Genomic DNA, 15,833 nt, shown 5'->3' with positions numbered 1-15,833 from the left:
TCAAAATGTCAGGCAATCACATTTCCACACCAGAAAAGTGAGGGAGATGCAGGGCTGAAAATCAGGCTTGTTCTCTTTTCCCAGCCCTCCAGCAGCGGTACCCACGGGGCTCCACAAGGCCGCGCTTCCCTCACGCTTCCCTTGGATCCAGGAGCCACCCGAGGCTTTTCCCCATGTCTGGGGCCTGCAGAGCATCCTGTGCTGGTGGGGCAGAGCAAGGGGCACACTCTGGAGGCACCTGGGCTGCCGGGACGCAGGGCCAGCCAGCAGATGTTGAGTCTATTTTCTCCTCCTGGGTCGTTTTCGTTTCTGCGTGGGCGGCTCATGCGAGCAGAAAGGGGATGGGGAGCAGCCCGGCCTTTCCAGCACCCAGCCTTGAGCTGGCGCTTCTGCTCCTGCCCTCGGGATTCTGGAGAGCCAGGACAGGCACCAAGTGCATTTTCCCACCGTGAATCACGGCTCCAGCCTCACGTAAGAAATCCGTTTCGACGTTATCCTTGTTCCTCTTGTCGTGAGCCATCTCGGAGGAATTTGCACCAAAGCCCATCCCAAAGTCCTTCATTTTCGGCACTGTGGGCACAGGTTGAGGGAGGGGGAGTTGAAGCCTGCCCCTCAGGCCCTGCAGCATCCATTCCCAGCTCCCTGGGAATGCTGTTTGGGACTGCCTCATCCCAGCCCTCCTTGGCACCCATTAGCATCCATGTGCAGGGAGCTTTCCCATGTCCCACATGGAAATGAGGGAGAAAGGACAAGGATGGAGGAGGATGGTGGGGGTCCCATGGTGCAGCAGCACTGCAGTTGTGGCATCTCCCACCCAGCCTTCCCTCTGTGCCATCACATAATCACTTAGGTTGGAAATGACCTCCCAGATGATGGAGCCCAGCCCAATCCCAGCAGGTTGGGAAGCGGACTGGGAGGAGGCTGGAGCAAAGATGATGGAGCCTGGCTGGAGGGAACAGGCTCCTCACAGTGCCCTGAAAACCCCCAGGGAAAACCACCCCCAAGCCCTCCACCCCAGCCAGCAGGTGTTCACCAAACCCTTTCTGACCTGAACAAAGCAGCAATGGAAAAAAATGACACCTTGTTCTCCTTCTCCTGCACCCATCATGATAAATGTTACTTCACTCGTGCTGCCAGATAAAATCAGGTTTGAGCCTCAAGCATGAGGCTTTGTGTGAGCCAGTCTTGGAGCCTGACCTTTACAGAGCTCCCAGTTTCAAACACCAACCCAAAATCAAACCCTGTGTCATCAGCGTGGGGGTGCTCGAACAGAAAAGGTTGGATTGAGATAAGAACAGGTGGGTTTTGTTAAAAAAAATGTGTATTTTAGTTAAAGAAACCCCCAAACCCTCTCTGGGGGATCCCCACACATGCACAGTGCTGACAGTGATGTGGGGGTGAATCAAGTGACAAGAATGGTCCTGTTGTGATCTGAGTGGTCCCTGGGCTGAGCACAGGGGTGACACTTGGATTCCCTGCTGCCACCAGTGAATTTGGGACCTGTTAATGTATGTTTAAATTTATTTATTGTTCCTAATGGGGCAAGTGACATTGCTGTGGGTAACCCCAAGGAGGGAGACCAGCACTGCTGCTTCATTAGAGTGCACCTGACTAATTACTGAGGTGGCTGCAGCTTTCAACAACCTCACACTTTATCCCTGTTAATGCCTTCAAAGCCAAAATTAAGGATTTTGGCCAGGAATTGCAGGGAGGTGGCAGCAGAAAGGGCTTGGCCGGGGCTGAGTGGTGATGGGCCAGCACCAGCAAGGGATGGAGGAGCTGGGGGAGAGCCTCAGAGCCCAGGGGGGGCCCCGGCTCGATGGGAGAGGGTGAACGATGAGCAAAACCTGGGTTTTCTGCAGAAGAAAGGGCAGAGGCACCCACCCACGCGCCAGGAAATCTCTCCTCTCCCGTGTGGGTGGTGGAGGCCCCGAGATGGGTTATCTCTAAAGGGCGACTCTGGGGATGCCTCGAGATCTGCAGCGGAGTGGAGCCGGCGCGTGCCGGCGAGGAAGCAGCGCCCTGCCAGCCGGGCCCTCCCGGGCTCCACTCTTGGGACTTTCAGCAACTTGGTTTAAATAAAATAAAATACAACAGCAGAGCCTCCACCCCGCCTCATCGCCCCACTGATCCATTTTTACCCCTTGTGGGGTGGTTTTAACCTTTCTCCTCCCTGCCTCTCATGGGGTGATGGTGGGATGGGGGCAGGAGCAGGTGGCTGGGACGCAGGGCTGGTTTTAAGGGTGTTTAATGTGGAGTAACCGCATTTATTAAGGGCAGAGCTGCAGATAAAAACTCCATCGTGCTCATAATGTTCTGAAAAGTGCTCCTCCACATATCCCTCTGCATTATATGAGGAACTAAAAATATATAATTTACAATATACATCTAAAATCTTAAGCCTGGCAGAGATTTTGGCCTGGCCGGAGAACAGCTGGCTCCGGCTCAGCTCGTAAAAAAAATGCAACTAAGGGGAGAAATGAACAAAAAAAGCCACCCCAGCATCCAATGTTTATGTTTCCACCAGCTCTGAGGTTGCTCCAGCTGATCTGCCTCCTGGTGCAACTCACTGCAGCTGAGTCAGGAACCAGCTGCTTCGGATCAAAGCCCAAGGCTTTTCCACGTGCCACAGGAAGCAGACTGCTTCCAAGGGGAATCTGAGAGGTTCTGCCATCAGGGCAGGGAGAGGAGCCCCAGCTGGAGGGAGAGCAGCAATGCCTAGAACACATCTCAGTTCCTCCTGACCATCCCAGATCTACCAGGTGCTCAGGCTCACCATGGTTTTCCAGCTGAACAATTTGAGCAGAGGAAAAACACCCCTGAAACAGAAGTAGGAGGAGGGAGAATAGGAAAGGCTGTTGTCTCCCTCCTGTGGGGAGATGCAAAAATCAAATTAATGCCCTCTCCTACCTCGTGGGGGTTGTGCTGCTAAAATATTCCTTTTAAAGGAACACTTTCTTCCCAAAATTCTGCTGTTACAGTCAAACAAGAGACATTTGTCTTCTGAGTTTCCCCTGAGCTTGAATAATGATGTGGAGAGAGGTCAGAAGTGGAGGTGCCAAGGGTGGGTTCAGTCCTGTCCAACTTACATCTGACCTGCAAACCTCCATTTCCTCCATCTTAGAAATTCCTAAGGACAGGCAGAGCAGAAAGAGCCCAGTCCAAGTACACCCACCAATCAACAACTCAATTTAGCTTTTTTTTGCCCCCAAAAAAAGCACAGAAAGATGCAAGCCATCATTGCTAAAGTCAACCCCAAACCCGTTTATTATTTGAAACCAAGTTATTACAAAAATATTCCACACCCATAAAACCCCAAGTCCTTGGAAACTGGGCAAACTCAACCCTTATTTCCGTGAGCGTTTGTTCTCGAGGAGCAACACAACAAGTCTGTTCCGAAGGAACTTGATTTCCTTAGCGTAGGACCTGCAAAATAAATCCTTGAGCTTCTGGCGCAGGGCTCGGAGGGAAGGCAGGCTGTGGCAGCTGGGAATGTTCAGCAGGCTCTCAAAGAACTCCTTCCACAGCTCAGCATTGGCAAGTCTGCAAAAAGGGACAAAAATCATCAAAAAAAGGCACTAAATTCTGCTGTTAAAATACTCGTTTTTACTCTGCTCCAGTTAGGAAAGGTGTGACAGAACCTGACCTCAGAGCAATGTGGTACTAACGTGGGTTTCTAGGAAATCTGGGCAAAGATTTGGGGGATATTTAGGACACCCACCTCCTGAAGGTTCCATCAGGCTTCCAGACCCCGTTGTCTTCCTTGAGGCGCATGTAGGACCCAAAGAGCAGGCAGTACACGGTGGCTGCGATCCCAAAGTAGTCTGTCTAAACCAAAACCACACCAGTCTTGTGTCAAAAACACACCCAGAGCACTAAAAATGAGCTGAAAACACCCCATGGAAGAGGAGAGGCTCTAACTCTGGTACCAGGGTCCAGTTGTTTGGTGTGCAGTAATTGCTGAGACTCCAGGCCGTCCCTTACCTGGTAGTTCCATGGTTTGTTTGTCAGCATTTCCACACACTGGAACCCAGATGTTTCACACCTGGCAGTGAAGGCTGTTCCCTCAGGGAAGAGCTTCATGTCAATGCTCTGTCCCAGGTCAATGAGGGCCAGGCCATGGCAGAGCCCATCGATGTCACACGTGTCATTGTCCAGGAACCTTCAACCAGGACAAGAAACAATCCCATCAGTGTCTCCAGGCTCCTCCCGTGTGGTGACACCTGGTGACAACAGGACACACTTGCCTTTCTCCCAGGATGAAATTGTCAGGCTTGATGTCCCCGTGGATGATGTGGCAGCTGTGCAACTCCTCCACCATGTGAAGGATTTTGACAGCGAAGTAGATGACGAGGGCTTGGGGCATCACCTTCTCCGGGAGCTTCTTGTAAAGGTTGACGGCGTTCTGGAAGCCAGGGACACACAGCATGGGTTAAGCCACAACACACATCCCCCAAAGGAGGTGGAAATCAGGAGGAGGAAAGGCTCTGTGAGGGCAGAGCAGAAGCTGGTGGCACTCACGAGCAGCGTTCCGTAGTTGTGGAGCTCTCCCACCAAGACGCTGCCGTTGAGGAAGAAATGGGCGGAATAGAAGCGGATGTAGAGGTGGTGCAGGCTGGGGCTCAGCCTCTGCTCCAGCTGGGTTGCAATGTAGAACTCCCAGGGGTTGGCTGGTTTCTGGACCTGGAAGAAAGGAGGGGGTTTTCCTGGGAAAACCTGGGAGCGGTAAAAGCTGGGGTTCCTCTCAGGTTGGGCTTTTAGTGGCAGATCAGGCATCCTCCCTCTTGAACTTATCCCAAAATGGTTTGGTTGAAAGATGATCCAGTCCCATCTTCCATCCCCTGCCACAGGACACCTTCCACTATCCCAGGTTGCTCCAGGCCCTGTCCATCCTGGCCTTGGACACTTCCAGGGATCCAGGAGCAGCCACAGCTTCTCTGGGCAGCCTGTGCCAGGGCCTGCCCACCCTCACAATAATTAACCTCAGCTGATAAACTCCTTATGATTAATCCTCTCAAATCTAGACTTCAATCCCATGCCACAATTCCACACACTTCTTGTGAATCCCTGATGGTCCAAAGAAAGCATAAATCACCTTTGTCTCCTGAAAAAGTTTCACTTCAGGGGTTAAAGAGGAGTTTAGTTTTTCCTGAAGGGCTAAATGTGGGAGAGGAGATCCACAAAAAGGTCCCGAGGCAGATCTGACATGGAAAGGCCAAGGATGTGTGTGAATCCACCCAGGGGGAGGGTCAGACTCCAGGATTATTCCAGGAGAGCTGCTGTGGCCCAGCACCACTGACCTTGAATATCACTTTCTGGTTTTTCTGAGGGTTACTGGCATCCAGGATGGAAGCTTGATACACTTGGGCAAAAGCTCCTTCTCCAACCAAGCAGTCCACATGGAATGAGCTGGGACCTTTAAAAGATTAACATTAAATCCTGCTTGCCAACTCCACAGAGGAAAAACAGGAGAAAAAAAAAGAGAAAAGTACCAGCCCATATGAATGGTTTAATCCTAGATCTAGTCTTTCCCTACAAATCTCTTCCTGCTAGGAACAGGAGAGAGCAGGAGTGCTGGACGTGCCACACACTCAACCCCAGTGTTTCTATTTTTGCCTGACCCCCTGGAAGCAGTCAAATTCCAAAGGGCATGCCCTGAAAAGTAAACACCAATGTTTAAGTCCCACAGGGATGTTGCAATCCCTGTCCTACAGCTTTTGTTGACATGGGCCCGCTGCTGCTCCACACAAAGCTGGAGAGCTGTGGCCCAGTTTGCAGGGAGAACTGGGAAAAATGCCTCATCCAAAAGGCTCGTGCTACAAAAGGCAAACAAAGCAACCCCAGGCCTAATTCCCAACCTGAGGCTGAGATAAGCTGGAGATACACACACTCAAGGAAGCTGAATTCCCACACACTTCCAAGAGGTTCTCCTGGAAGAAGCTTCAAGAAATGCTTGGCAGTGATGAGTTGGAAGGAGCTCTTACCCAGTGAGAGTTCAGCCTTCACCTGGATGAAGGGAAGGGGAGATTTCCACTCAAAGTAGTTGGCGCAGGTGTGGAGCGGCTCCGGGAGCTCCGACAAGAATTTGCCAATCAATTCCTTGTCCCAGGGGTTCTCAACAAGGACTTAATGGAAAAAGGGAAAGTGTTTAAGCTCTGGCTGTCATTCCAAGGAGGTAACACAAGCTTGGGCTTGAGAGAGCATCACTGATTTAAAGAAAATAAACCAAAACCCCCAGGAGGGATAAGGATACGTGAAGTATTCCTTGATATGTGAAGTATTCCTTGATTTTGATGCTCCAGGTTTTGCACACACCCAGAAATCCAGAGTTTCCCAAAGTGCTCTCTGGAGTATCCATGGCAATATGCAATCCAGGTCCAGCCCACACTCATCCCTGCTCACATCCCTCACAGGAATCATGGAATTGCTCCCTCCAGTGCACAGAGCACAGCCCTTGGAATGCAGGGAGGAGAACCAGGGAATGCTGTGTACCTGCAGGCCTCCCGTTCCACGCTGTCCTGTCCTGCCCAGCTCCACGGAGCATCTCCTGGGAAGGTCTCTCCACCCCAGGGCAGGAGGAATGTCCAGTTCTGCTCTGAGCAGCTGCAGCAATTCCCTGGATTCCAGTCCCTTGTTTCAGGACGTTACCACGAAGCCCTCTCTGTTCTGGGACGTGTTCGAGAACAGGGCTGTGGATTTAAACAAAATATCAGTAATTATTAATAATGTTACAATAACTATATTATATGTAGTTATATAAAATTTATATAATAGATTAACATTTATATCCTATAAATTATAAATAATTTATATTATATATATTATATTTATATATTATTAATAGATATTGCATTGTATTATATATATTCTATTCCATTCCATTCCTTCTGCCTTTGGGGTTTGGCACCTTTAGGGAGAAAAAATGTGTCAAATGCCACCGTGGCCAACGTGGAGGCGAATAAAACGGAATTTTTAAAGGAAAATTAGATTTGATCCAGTCACTTTACCCATCCCCTAATAATTCTCAGGTTCACCAAGAGAAGAAAACAGCGGATTTTTGGCCAGTTAATTTTTAATTTCCATGGGGCAGAACTTAAATCTTGTAAGGATTTTGGGGGCATGGTCACCAAACCCAGGTCCATTTATCCCCAGAGTGCTGGGCAGAGGCATGCTGATACAGTGGAAAACCTTGGGACACTTACATTGCAGCAGCATACCTTAACTTCTTGGGCCTTGGCTGCCTGTGCAGTTCTCCAGAGAATTCCAAATTCATCTGGGGCAAATTTTCCTTACAGGCTGAGCAAAGGGAGCAAGAACAAGAGCAAATCAATGTTTATTTCCCCAAAAGCAGGAATATTTGGAGTATTCTCACCCAGCAGCTCTGAAAGCTGCTGCCACAAAAACCAGAGCTCAACAAAGCCTCATTTCAAATATCCAAGTTAAAATAACACCTGGATTTCTCCAGGGAGCAGATCCCAATACTTAAAAAGGGGCAGGAGCAGCATAAAGGTGCTCCCAGATGTGATTCAGCCAATGTTTGGATATTCCCAACCCCTTGGAATTGTTCACAGCAGCAGCAGCTGGACACACAAAGCCTCTCTTGTCCCTCACCACCTCCTCTTATCCCAATTAAAAATCCTTGGAGAGCTTATGAGCTGCTGTTCCACAGGGAATGTGGATTCAGGAATGGCAGCCACACCTGGGTGGGATTTGGATTTGGGCAGAAATGGAGTCACGAGGCACCAAATTCAACGTTTTCCCCACAAAACATTCCTTATTTTACCTCTGTCCTGCAAAGGGGGCTGGGAGGGAGCTGCCAGGTAATTGAAGGGTGTGGACATGAGCTGGGCAGCTCGGGCAAAATCCCTGGTGTTGTCTGGACTGGGAGCCAGGGCTTTGTTGCTGCAGGGGCCATTCCACACCGTGTAATCATCCCGCAGGAATTCCGTGGTCCCTGTTTCTTCCTAGGCAGGAAAAACAACAAAAATCAAAGACTTAAAACGAAATCATCAAAATTATCCTGAAATATAAACAAAATCCCATGTTTCCATAGGTTTAGACTAGGTCTGAATGTTGGTAATAGTCAAAGCCACAGCAAAATGTCAGACCACCAGAGATTGCTGGGGGAGCCTGGAAAAGCCAATCCCATGGGAAGGGATCTCTTCTATCCAAGTTTTATCCATCTCCTTGGCTATGGAAGCTGCAAGGTGGCTGCAGGAAGATGAAATGCCTCTTTTTCCCCCCAAACTGATGCCAAGTCCACACATTTGAGAAGTGGAATTCTCCACCAATTTTATGTCAATCAACAATTAAAAATGCTCAAGAAATGGGAAGAAGTATCCAGCCTCAAGCAGGCATCATTCCTAGGAATATTATGGGGTTGGGACAGAGCAGAGGTGAATCCACCCACCCTGGTAACCCTCCCGAGTGCATAACCCACTTCCAAGGCTGATCCCTGCAGGATCCCCACTCACTTCTGCTGCACAGTCAGTCATGGGATGTTCTCCAAAAGTTCTGGGCTCTTCTGGTTTGTTCTTGTGCTGTGGGATCCTGAAAAGTGACCCAAAGAGTTCAGAGCAGCTTTTCCCCAGGAGCTTTCCCAGGCACACTGGTCACAACAAAGGTTGGTTTGCTTTAATGTGAATTTTTAATTTTATATTAAGAGCCCCATTTGCAGCAACTTGGAGAAGCTGCAGCAGCTCAGAGTTATACCCAAGTTTGCAGGGAATGGAAGCACTGTCCAAGCACTGTCCAAACAGGGAAGTTGTGCAATCCCAGAGCAGCTTTTCTCCTGCCACTCCACCAGTTGTGCCATCCTGGCACAGCCACAGCAAAGTCCCATGGAATGGGATCCATTTTTTCCATAATTTTTAGGGAGCTGAGCTCAGCTGCTCCTTTTTCCCTCCTTACCCTCCATTCTCCTTCTCCTCCTCATCCTCAAAGATGGCAAAGGCAGGAGTGGCAGGGACAACAATGCTCGTTTTCAAACCTCCACCAGGCTCTGAAATTAAAAGATAACCCCTGTTATCTTCACCCCATAAAGATTATTTACACAGCCACCTTCTCCCCCTCTCCAGGCACGTGGTGCTCAGGGCTCCATCCAGCTGCACCTGCACAATTCCCACCCAAATCACCTTTCCTACAAACTCTTGGAAAGATTTTTCCAGCCCAGCCCCAGGTGTGAAATCTCTCTCTGCTCACTCTTGTAAAGCCCCTGGGTTTCAGACTGGCTCAACTCTCACAGCAAGGGCTGGTGGGAGGTGCCAATGGGAAATAAGGGATGGAATTCCATGGAAAATAAAGAGCACGCACCACTTTTTCTGCAAAAGGCTTCAAATTGTTCCTCGCTGTCTTCCAGGGGAGATGGCTCAGGCAGGAAGGGTGTTTGGAACATATCCATGAGAACACCTAAGAAAGGAAGAAATAATAAAGGAATAAATAATGAAGGAATAACACTCCCAGAAAAAGAAAGAAATTTTCAGAGGTTCTTCCATTGTGTAGCAGCCAAATCAAATGTCCATTAACTCTAACAGCCTTAAATGCCAATTAATAATATTCTTATAAATTATCAGCAGTCAATAACCAATTATTCCTCCCTCTTGCATTTAAAATCAGACACAGGAAGGGCCAATTTGGCCAACACACACTTGGTCATGGCCCTTTTTATTCCCTATCCAAGGGGAGATTCCAAGTTTCCTAAGAGAGCAAGTTCTCCTTTAATTTCTCAATTTTTTGGAAAACTTAGATATTTGTAGGACTAATGAATGCCACAGGCCTTTTGGGTTTATTTTCTTTTCATTTTTATTCAGCTCAGCACCAAGCAGAGCTGACTGTGAACTGTAAATTAATGTGGTTTGGGTCTTCACCTCCCAAACAGGATTTCCTGAAAAAGCAGCTCAGACAACACACTCCCAAAGAAGCCTGGCAGTGATTTATCCAGGAATTGATGGGAATTGTGGGATGTTGTTAAAACATCAATTTCTGGTCAGAGGTTTTGGGTCACCCAGATAATCCCAACAGACAATTAATGATGTAATGCTATTTTCCTCTTTGTTTGGTGCACATGCCCATCCCTGAGCAGCTCCCTTGGCTGGAAAAGGCTCCACTAATGTTTCCAGGGATGATCCCAGGGATTCCAGGGGAGGGAAAACTTCACTCCAGCCCTTACCCAAGGCTTCCTTTGTGTGGACCGTGGGTGACGGCTGCACCTTGAAGGGCGTTGTCATCCCCATTGCTCCTCCCAGCGAGGTGTTGGGGGTGGCCTGGGAAACATTCCCATAGGCAAAGGAAGAATTCCCAGCTCTGCAGGCTGGAAAACACAAGGGCAAGATCATTCCTGGGATTGTTTATGAGCATTCCAGCAAAACGTTTGTGAGGGAAGTAAACAAAAGGAGCGGCAGCGACGCAGGATTTGGGGAGAGATTTTGGCTTGTTCAGAGATTTGCGTGGCAGAGTCCCAAGGGAGGCTGCCCTGGGGGGCAAGAGGGACCTGGGACAGCCGGGTGGCTTCCAAGGAATCCATCTGCCATTCCCAGGAATGCTCTATCCTGACACAGAAAGTGAAGCAGGACAAACAGCGATTCCCAGCCATGCTCCAAAAGGAGCTGCTCAGAACATGGGAACAGGGGCTGGATCTATGTTCCATGGAAGGGATAGGATAGAGAAACTCTGGACAGACATGCAGGGATGGAGGCTGGGAAGTCAAGAAGCTTTGCCAGGGTTGGAATTGGTGTCCACACACAGTTGATGATTCCCAGCTGGGAACAGCCACACCAATCTCCATCCAAAGGCTCCTTACCTTCCTTCACATCCACAGCAGGAGTTAATCCAGTGCATCCTTTGTTAGGAGACCTTCAGAAGAAAGTCACAACATTTCCTTGGAATAAAAGCTATTTAAATCCCCTTTTAATCTCTGTTTCAGTGAAGTGAGAGGTCCCTTAATAAAGATCACCCTGGAAAGTTTCTCCTACAGCTGCCAATAACCTGGGAGGCAGCAGAATCCTTTAAAAATGTTTAAATGCATTAAAAGCTCTCGTTGGACACAGTTTGCCTCCAAGGAATTCCAGAACATGAGTGAACAATCTGTTCCCACCTTGGCCAAGTCCACTGAGCCACCCTTGCTTTGCCAGCCTGGGTTTCTCCCTCTGCCCCCCCATTTTGTGGCCAAGTCCCACAGCAAAAGTGCAGGAGAGCAATACCAGCACTTTTTATCTTTCTCTGGAGCCCTTGGAGTGGGATCTGCAGGAGCAAAGCACATCCTGGGATTTATTCCAGGCATTGCACACCAAATTCCCTCTTACTGCAATTAAGTAAACCTGTGCAATTAAACCACAGGGTAAAGGGAATTAAACGTGGCCATGAGGACCAAGTTTGATTTAAGTCTAATAAACAATGGCTTCATTAAGGTATTTTTTCCAGAAGGGAAAGAAAGGCTCATTTTTAGCTAATTCTCACAACTCAGAGGGGGAGCCTGTTCACACTCACAGTTCTCCCGCGCTCCGAGGGTCAGGACCAGCCCGTTCCTGGGCTGGAGCAGCACTGAAGGCAGGGTGCAGCAAACTCTTCTGGAGCTCCCCAAGCCCTGCCCGAGCTCCAGCTGGGTCCTTGTCCTGTGGTGTTTCCCATGGGGAGGTTTTTGGGATGTGGTTTCCGAGGGGCTTCGCCGGCTGCAGGGCAGGAGCGGTGGCTGGTGGCGCCTGGAATTGGGGCTGCTCAGGCACCAGAGCTGGGCCCTTTGGCACATCCAGCCCTGCAGCAGGGGCCATCCAGCTCCCTGGGATGTGAGATGTGCTGGGCCTCGCAGGTGGGGGCACCTTTGGGGATGAGAAGTGTTCTGTGACACCCAGATTCCCCCCACATGCAGCCATTCCCATTTTCTGTACCAGCTCCGTGTGACCAGAATGTAACAGAACCTTTAGGTTCCCCCCAAATACAGCCATTCCCATTTTTCCTGTAAGCTTCACATGCCCAGAACCTCAGAGAACTTCTAGCTGCATCTCAAACTAAACTGTGGAGAAGCAAAGCCACAGCTCAGGGTGAAACCTTTAAAATGTGGGTGCTGCAAGTTGTGACAGGTTTCCATGCTGGCATTGCAGCCTCCAGGCTGGAGGAAGATCCTATCCCGCAGTGCTCTCTTAGGAAAACATATCAAACATATTTTTACTCCTTTTTTTTTTTTTTCCCCTCTCCTCTTTCCTTTTTGCAATAAGCTCTGAATAAAGCCCAGAGCCAGAACCTGGTGCCTGCCTGGGTCAGTGACACGCACTGGATGAGCTGAGCCCATCCCAGTTTGAAGGATGCATTCCCAGGAAGAATTCAGCTCATTTTGGGGCTCTGGAAGAAGCCTGCAGGCTCCTCCTGGAGCTGGTGGAAGCTGTGGCTCAGCTTTGTGACACCCTGAGGGGGGTTTATCCCATCCAAGAGGATTGGGCAGCTCAGGGTCACATCTTGCTCTGTGTGGAGCAGCAGATCCCAGCTGATGGGGCTCTGGTGGGGCTTCCCACCAGGGAAAAACCAACCCTGGCTCCTACAGCATGGCTGGATTTTGTGGGGAGAGCCTTCCTGTCCATCCCAGAGCCACTCACCACGCTCTGGCCTGGCTCAGCTGCTGGCTCCAGCCTCGTTTCCTCCAGGCTCCTGGAGAGCTGGGTGAGCTGGTCCAGCTTCTGCTGCAGCGCCTGGAGCTCCAGGACTGCCGACTCCTTCTTCTTCATGGAGTCCTTCTGCTCCTCCTCTAGGGATTAAGCAGTGACACTAAATGAATATGTGTGCTCTGCATGGCCCCAAACAATGAGATTAAATGAAAATACGAGGCGCTGATGGCTCGCTGTGCCTCCTCAGGAGAGAGGCACAAATGTGGCACTGACAGGAGAAGCCCAAGCCATGAGCTTGGCCAGCAAACAGCCATTTGGAGAGCTGGGAAAGGGAGGATACCCAGTGCCTGCTGCCTCCTGAAGAGCTCATATTTCCTGAAGTATCTCTTGGCCCTGAGCTCCTCGAAGGAGAGCTCGGAGCCCGGGCACAGGAGCAGGTTCTTGTCGTACATGGGCACCTGCTCCCACCCGGCGGTGCCCGACGGCGGCTTCGGAGCAACCTCGGACTTGGAGATGTAGGTGATGTAGTTCCTGGCAGGGAGAGGAGAAAAGGGCCAGGATTGGGGGGTTTGTCCCAGCTGAGAGCTTGTTTCCTCACTGTGGGGGCTTTGAAAGGGACACCCAGCCACTTACACTTCTTTCCCAGCAGCACAGGGTTGAGAACCAGCACCGTCCAGACCCTAAAGCAGGGAAATAAAACACAAAAAACCAAAATAAAACTAAGTTCAAGCAGCACAGCTGGCACAGAATCCACTGCTAATATTATTCCTGCGATTCTGGAAATGTGTCAGGCCACTGGGTGTGTCCCAGTGCTTCCCAGATGAGACATTCCTATGGAGATGTTTTCCTGCTGCAAGCATCACAGCAGCAATATCCTCTCCACATCAGTTTTGAGATGCACCAGACACAGCCAGTCTGCCCCGTTCAGCCAAGCTCACCAACCCAAACTCTACATGAAACATCTCCCCCAAATAATTCATAACGATTTACCTGAGTTTTGCAGGGATTAGGACTTGAGACACCTTTTGGAGGAGCCATTTGATTTGCAGCATGGGAAGGCTGAAGTGGTTTTAGAACACCAGCATCTGGGACAGGAAATATAATGCAAGTATTTTCTAGTCATTAATGAGTAAAAATTGTTTGCTCCTGTGTGAATTTAGATTAACTTGAAGCACTAGAAAATTAATAACTTGTTTTGAATACATTGCCCTTAAGAATTTTTCACATAAAGAGGGAAAATAAAGTGATTTCTATGGGGAATTTGGTTTTTTCACTCACTGAGGTAAAAAATTCATTTAGAGGAGCTACAGATCAAACAGGACTCTTCATCCTCACCTTGCAAAGGAGGATTCTGAGGATCATAACTCTGCAGGGAGCTAAAGTGAAAAAAAACCCTCAGTTATTACCATGAAACCACCTGTCCCTCACCCTTCCCACCTCGCAGCAATGTTGGACTTCCTTGTACAATCATGCCATGAAATGCAACACTGAAAAGCTAGATTTTTACTGGATATGGACACCTCCACAGCTGCAAAACTAAAAAAGCCTTCAAGAGGCAGCAGGAGAACAGACTTGGGTATTGGTTTTATGTTTTATATTACATTTCACTTTTGGCTTTTTGCATTTAGCTTCCCAGAATTAAAGGCTTAACTCCAAGGATCTGCTTCACTCTGGGATGTGTTTTTTTTTTTTAAATACACATCCCAGAACATCCAATAAATATTCAGCAGCAAAGAAACGTTATTAAGTTTAAACCTCCCTTTACCAAAAGTAAGAACACTGAAAAAAAAAAAAAAAAAAACTTTAAAAAATAAAAATATGGTTAATTATGAGTAATTATGAGCACTGAGTAAATGAGCAGAAGAGTTACCAGTGGAGCTGCTGCAGGTTCTCGCGGGGCTGTGCCTGGTTCAGGAGCCCTTTTTGGAGCACGGCCGCTGCTCCCTGCACGTTTCCCTCCTTGAGCAGCAGCCGAGCCCAGGCCAGGTAGAAATCCGAGCTCCTGGCCCCGATGCCCTGCCCGTGCAGGTACTCAAAGTACTGGCCCGGGGAGGAGATGAACTCTGCCTGCACAACAACAATTTCTGAGTCACCATAACGGGAGAGTATCAGAGAAGTTCAGGCAAACCTCTCCAAACTACACAGCTTAAAAAACACACTCTTCGTTCTTTCTGATCCCCTTGCCTCCTCCCAAAGCTCTCCGCAGTGCCAGAACCGCGGGGTGGGTGAATCGGGAAAATTTAATTTAATTTAATTCCCAGAGAAGCGCAGCCGTACCCACCAGCTTGAGGCAGTATCTGACGAACCGCGGGTCCTGCTGGTACCGCCGGTCGCTCACGAACAGCTCCACCAGCCGCTCCAGGAGCCCCGGCCAGCGGCTCTGCCTCTCTGGGAGCGGGAGGCATCCCTCTGCCCACTGCAGGTACCTGGAACGATCCCATGGTCAGCTCCGGCCCGGGAAGGGGCAGATCCCGAACCGGGGATGGGAAACACCCGAACCGGGGATGGGGCACCCCGAGCCAGGCCCAGCGCTCACCTGTCCCAGGGCTCCAGAGGGTCGGGCCCTCGGTAATTCCGGATCTGAGCCTCGTAATTCCTGCAGGGAAATCCCGCGTCAGGCCGGCATCAGGGAGGCTGGGAAGGGCCCACGGCGGGCGGAGGCTCTGCCGCCCCCACGGCGCCGCTTGGCCACGGCACCCACAGCCCCCGGTCCCGTTCCCCATCCCGTTATCCCGCTCTCCATCCCGTTATCCCATTCCCCGTCCCGCTGTCCCGTTTTCTCTTTCCCCGCTCACCGCCCGGGCTCGTCCATGCCCAACCGCTCGCGCCGATTCAAACTGGCCGCGCGCGGCCCCGCACCGCCTCCCCATTGGCCAGCCCTCGGGCCGCACTGCATCCCCATTGGCCAGCCCTCTGCCCGCACTGCACTCCTATTGGCCGCTGGCCCCATCAATCACGCAGGAAACACCGCCCCCCGGGTACAGTTCCCGCCGCGGCCGCTGGACGGCGCCCTGGGGCCAGGCCCAAGGGAAATGGGAGGGAGGAAAAAAAAGAAAAAGGGGAAAAAAAAAAAAAAGAAAAAGGGAAAAATGAGGAATTGGGAAAAGGGAAAGGGCTGGGCCAGCCCTGGGAGCAAGGAGAAGCCCCCACTCCTCTCCCCCCTCCTCATTTCCCACCTCCAAGCCCCGCAGGTTATCATGGAGCAGCCGCAACCCTCTCCCATCATTAACTCAGAGATAT

General features: G+C 50.2%; 1 protein-coding gene across 1 annotated transcript; it reads right to left on the bottom strand.

The window, feature by feature from the left end:
- Positions 1-3,248: 3,248 nt before the first annotated feature.
- BUB1 (BUB1 mitotic checkpoint serine/threonine kinase) lies at positions 3,249-15,416 on the bottom strand. The gene is made up of 25 exons (XM_059468590.1): positions 15,389-15,416; positions 15,130-15,189; positions 14,875-15,019; positions 14,464-14,660; positions 13,929-13,969; positions 13,584-13,678; positions 13,227-13,273; positions 12,934-13,124; positions 12,585-12,733; positions 11,485-11,813; positions 10,799-10,851; positions 10,169-10,309; positions 9,313-9,408; positions 8,911-9,001; positions 8,475-8,550; positions 7,784-7,964; positions 7,203-7,296; positions 6,493-6,689; positions 5,985-6,125; positions 5,301-5,416; positions 4,522-4,683; positions 4,248-4,405; positions 3,985-4,162; positions 3,722-3,828; positions 3,249-3,543 (listed from the first exon to the last, which is right to left on the bottom strand). The coding sequence occupies exons 1-25, from the start codon at positions 15,403-15,405 to the stop codon at positions 3,348-3,350; spliced, it is 3,258 nt and encodes a 1,085-aa protein (XP_059324573.1). The 5' UTR covers positions 15,406-15,416; the 3' UTR covers positions 3,249-3,347.
- Between the last annotated feature and the right edge of the window lie 417 nt (positions 15,417-15,833).

This window comes from Ammospiza nelsoni, chromosome 3 (genome assembly GCF_027579445.1).
Source record: "Ammospiza nelsoni isolate bAmmNel1 chromosome 3, bAmmNel1.pri, whole genome shotgun sequence".
Taxonomy (NCBI): Eukaryota; Metazoa; Chordata; class Aves; order Passeriformes; family Passerellidae; genus Ammospiza; species Ammospiza nelsoni.
This window is presented reverse-complemented; position numbering and strand designations above follow the sequence as displayed.

Coding starts and splice junctions, on each gene's coding strand:
- BUB1 (XM_059468590.1), bottom strand. Junction 11,814..12,584: donor CTGAGCCAGGCCAGAGCGTG/GTGAGTGGCTCT, acceptor TCATCCCCAAAG/GTGCCCCCACCTGCGAGGCC. Junction 5,417..5,984: donor GAAGGCTGAACTCTCACTGG/GTAAGAGCTCCT, acceptor AATCTTTTAAAG/GTCCCAGCTCATTCCATGTG.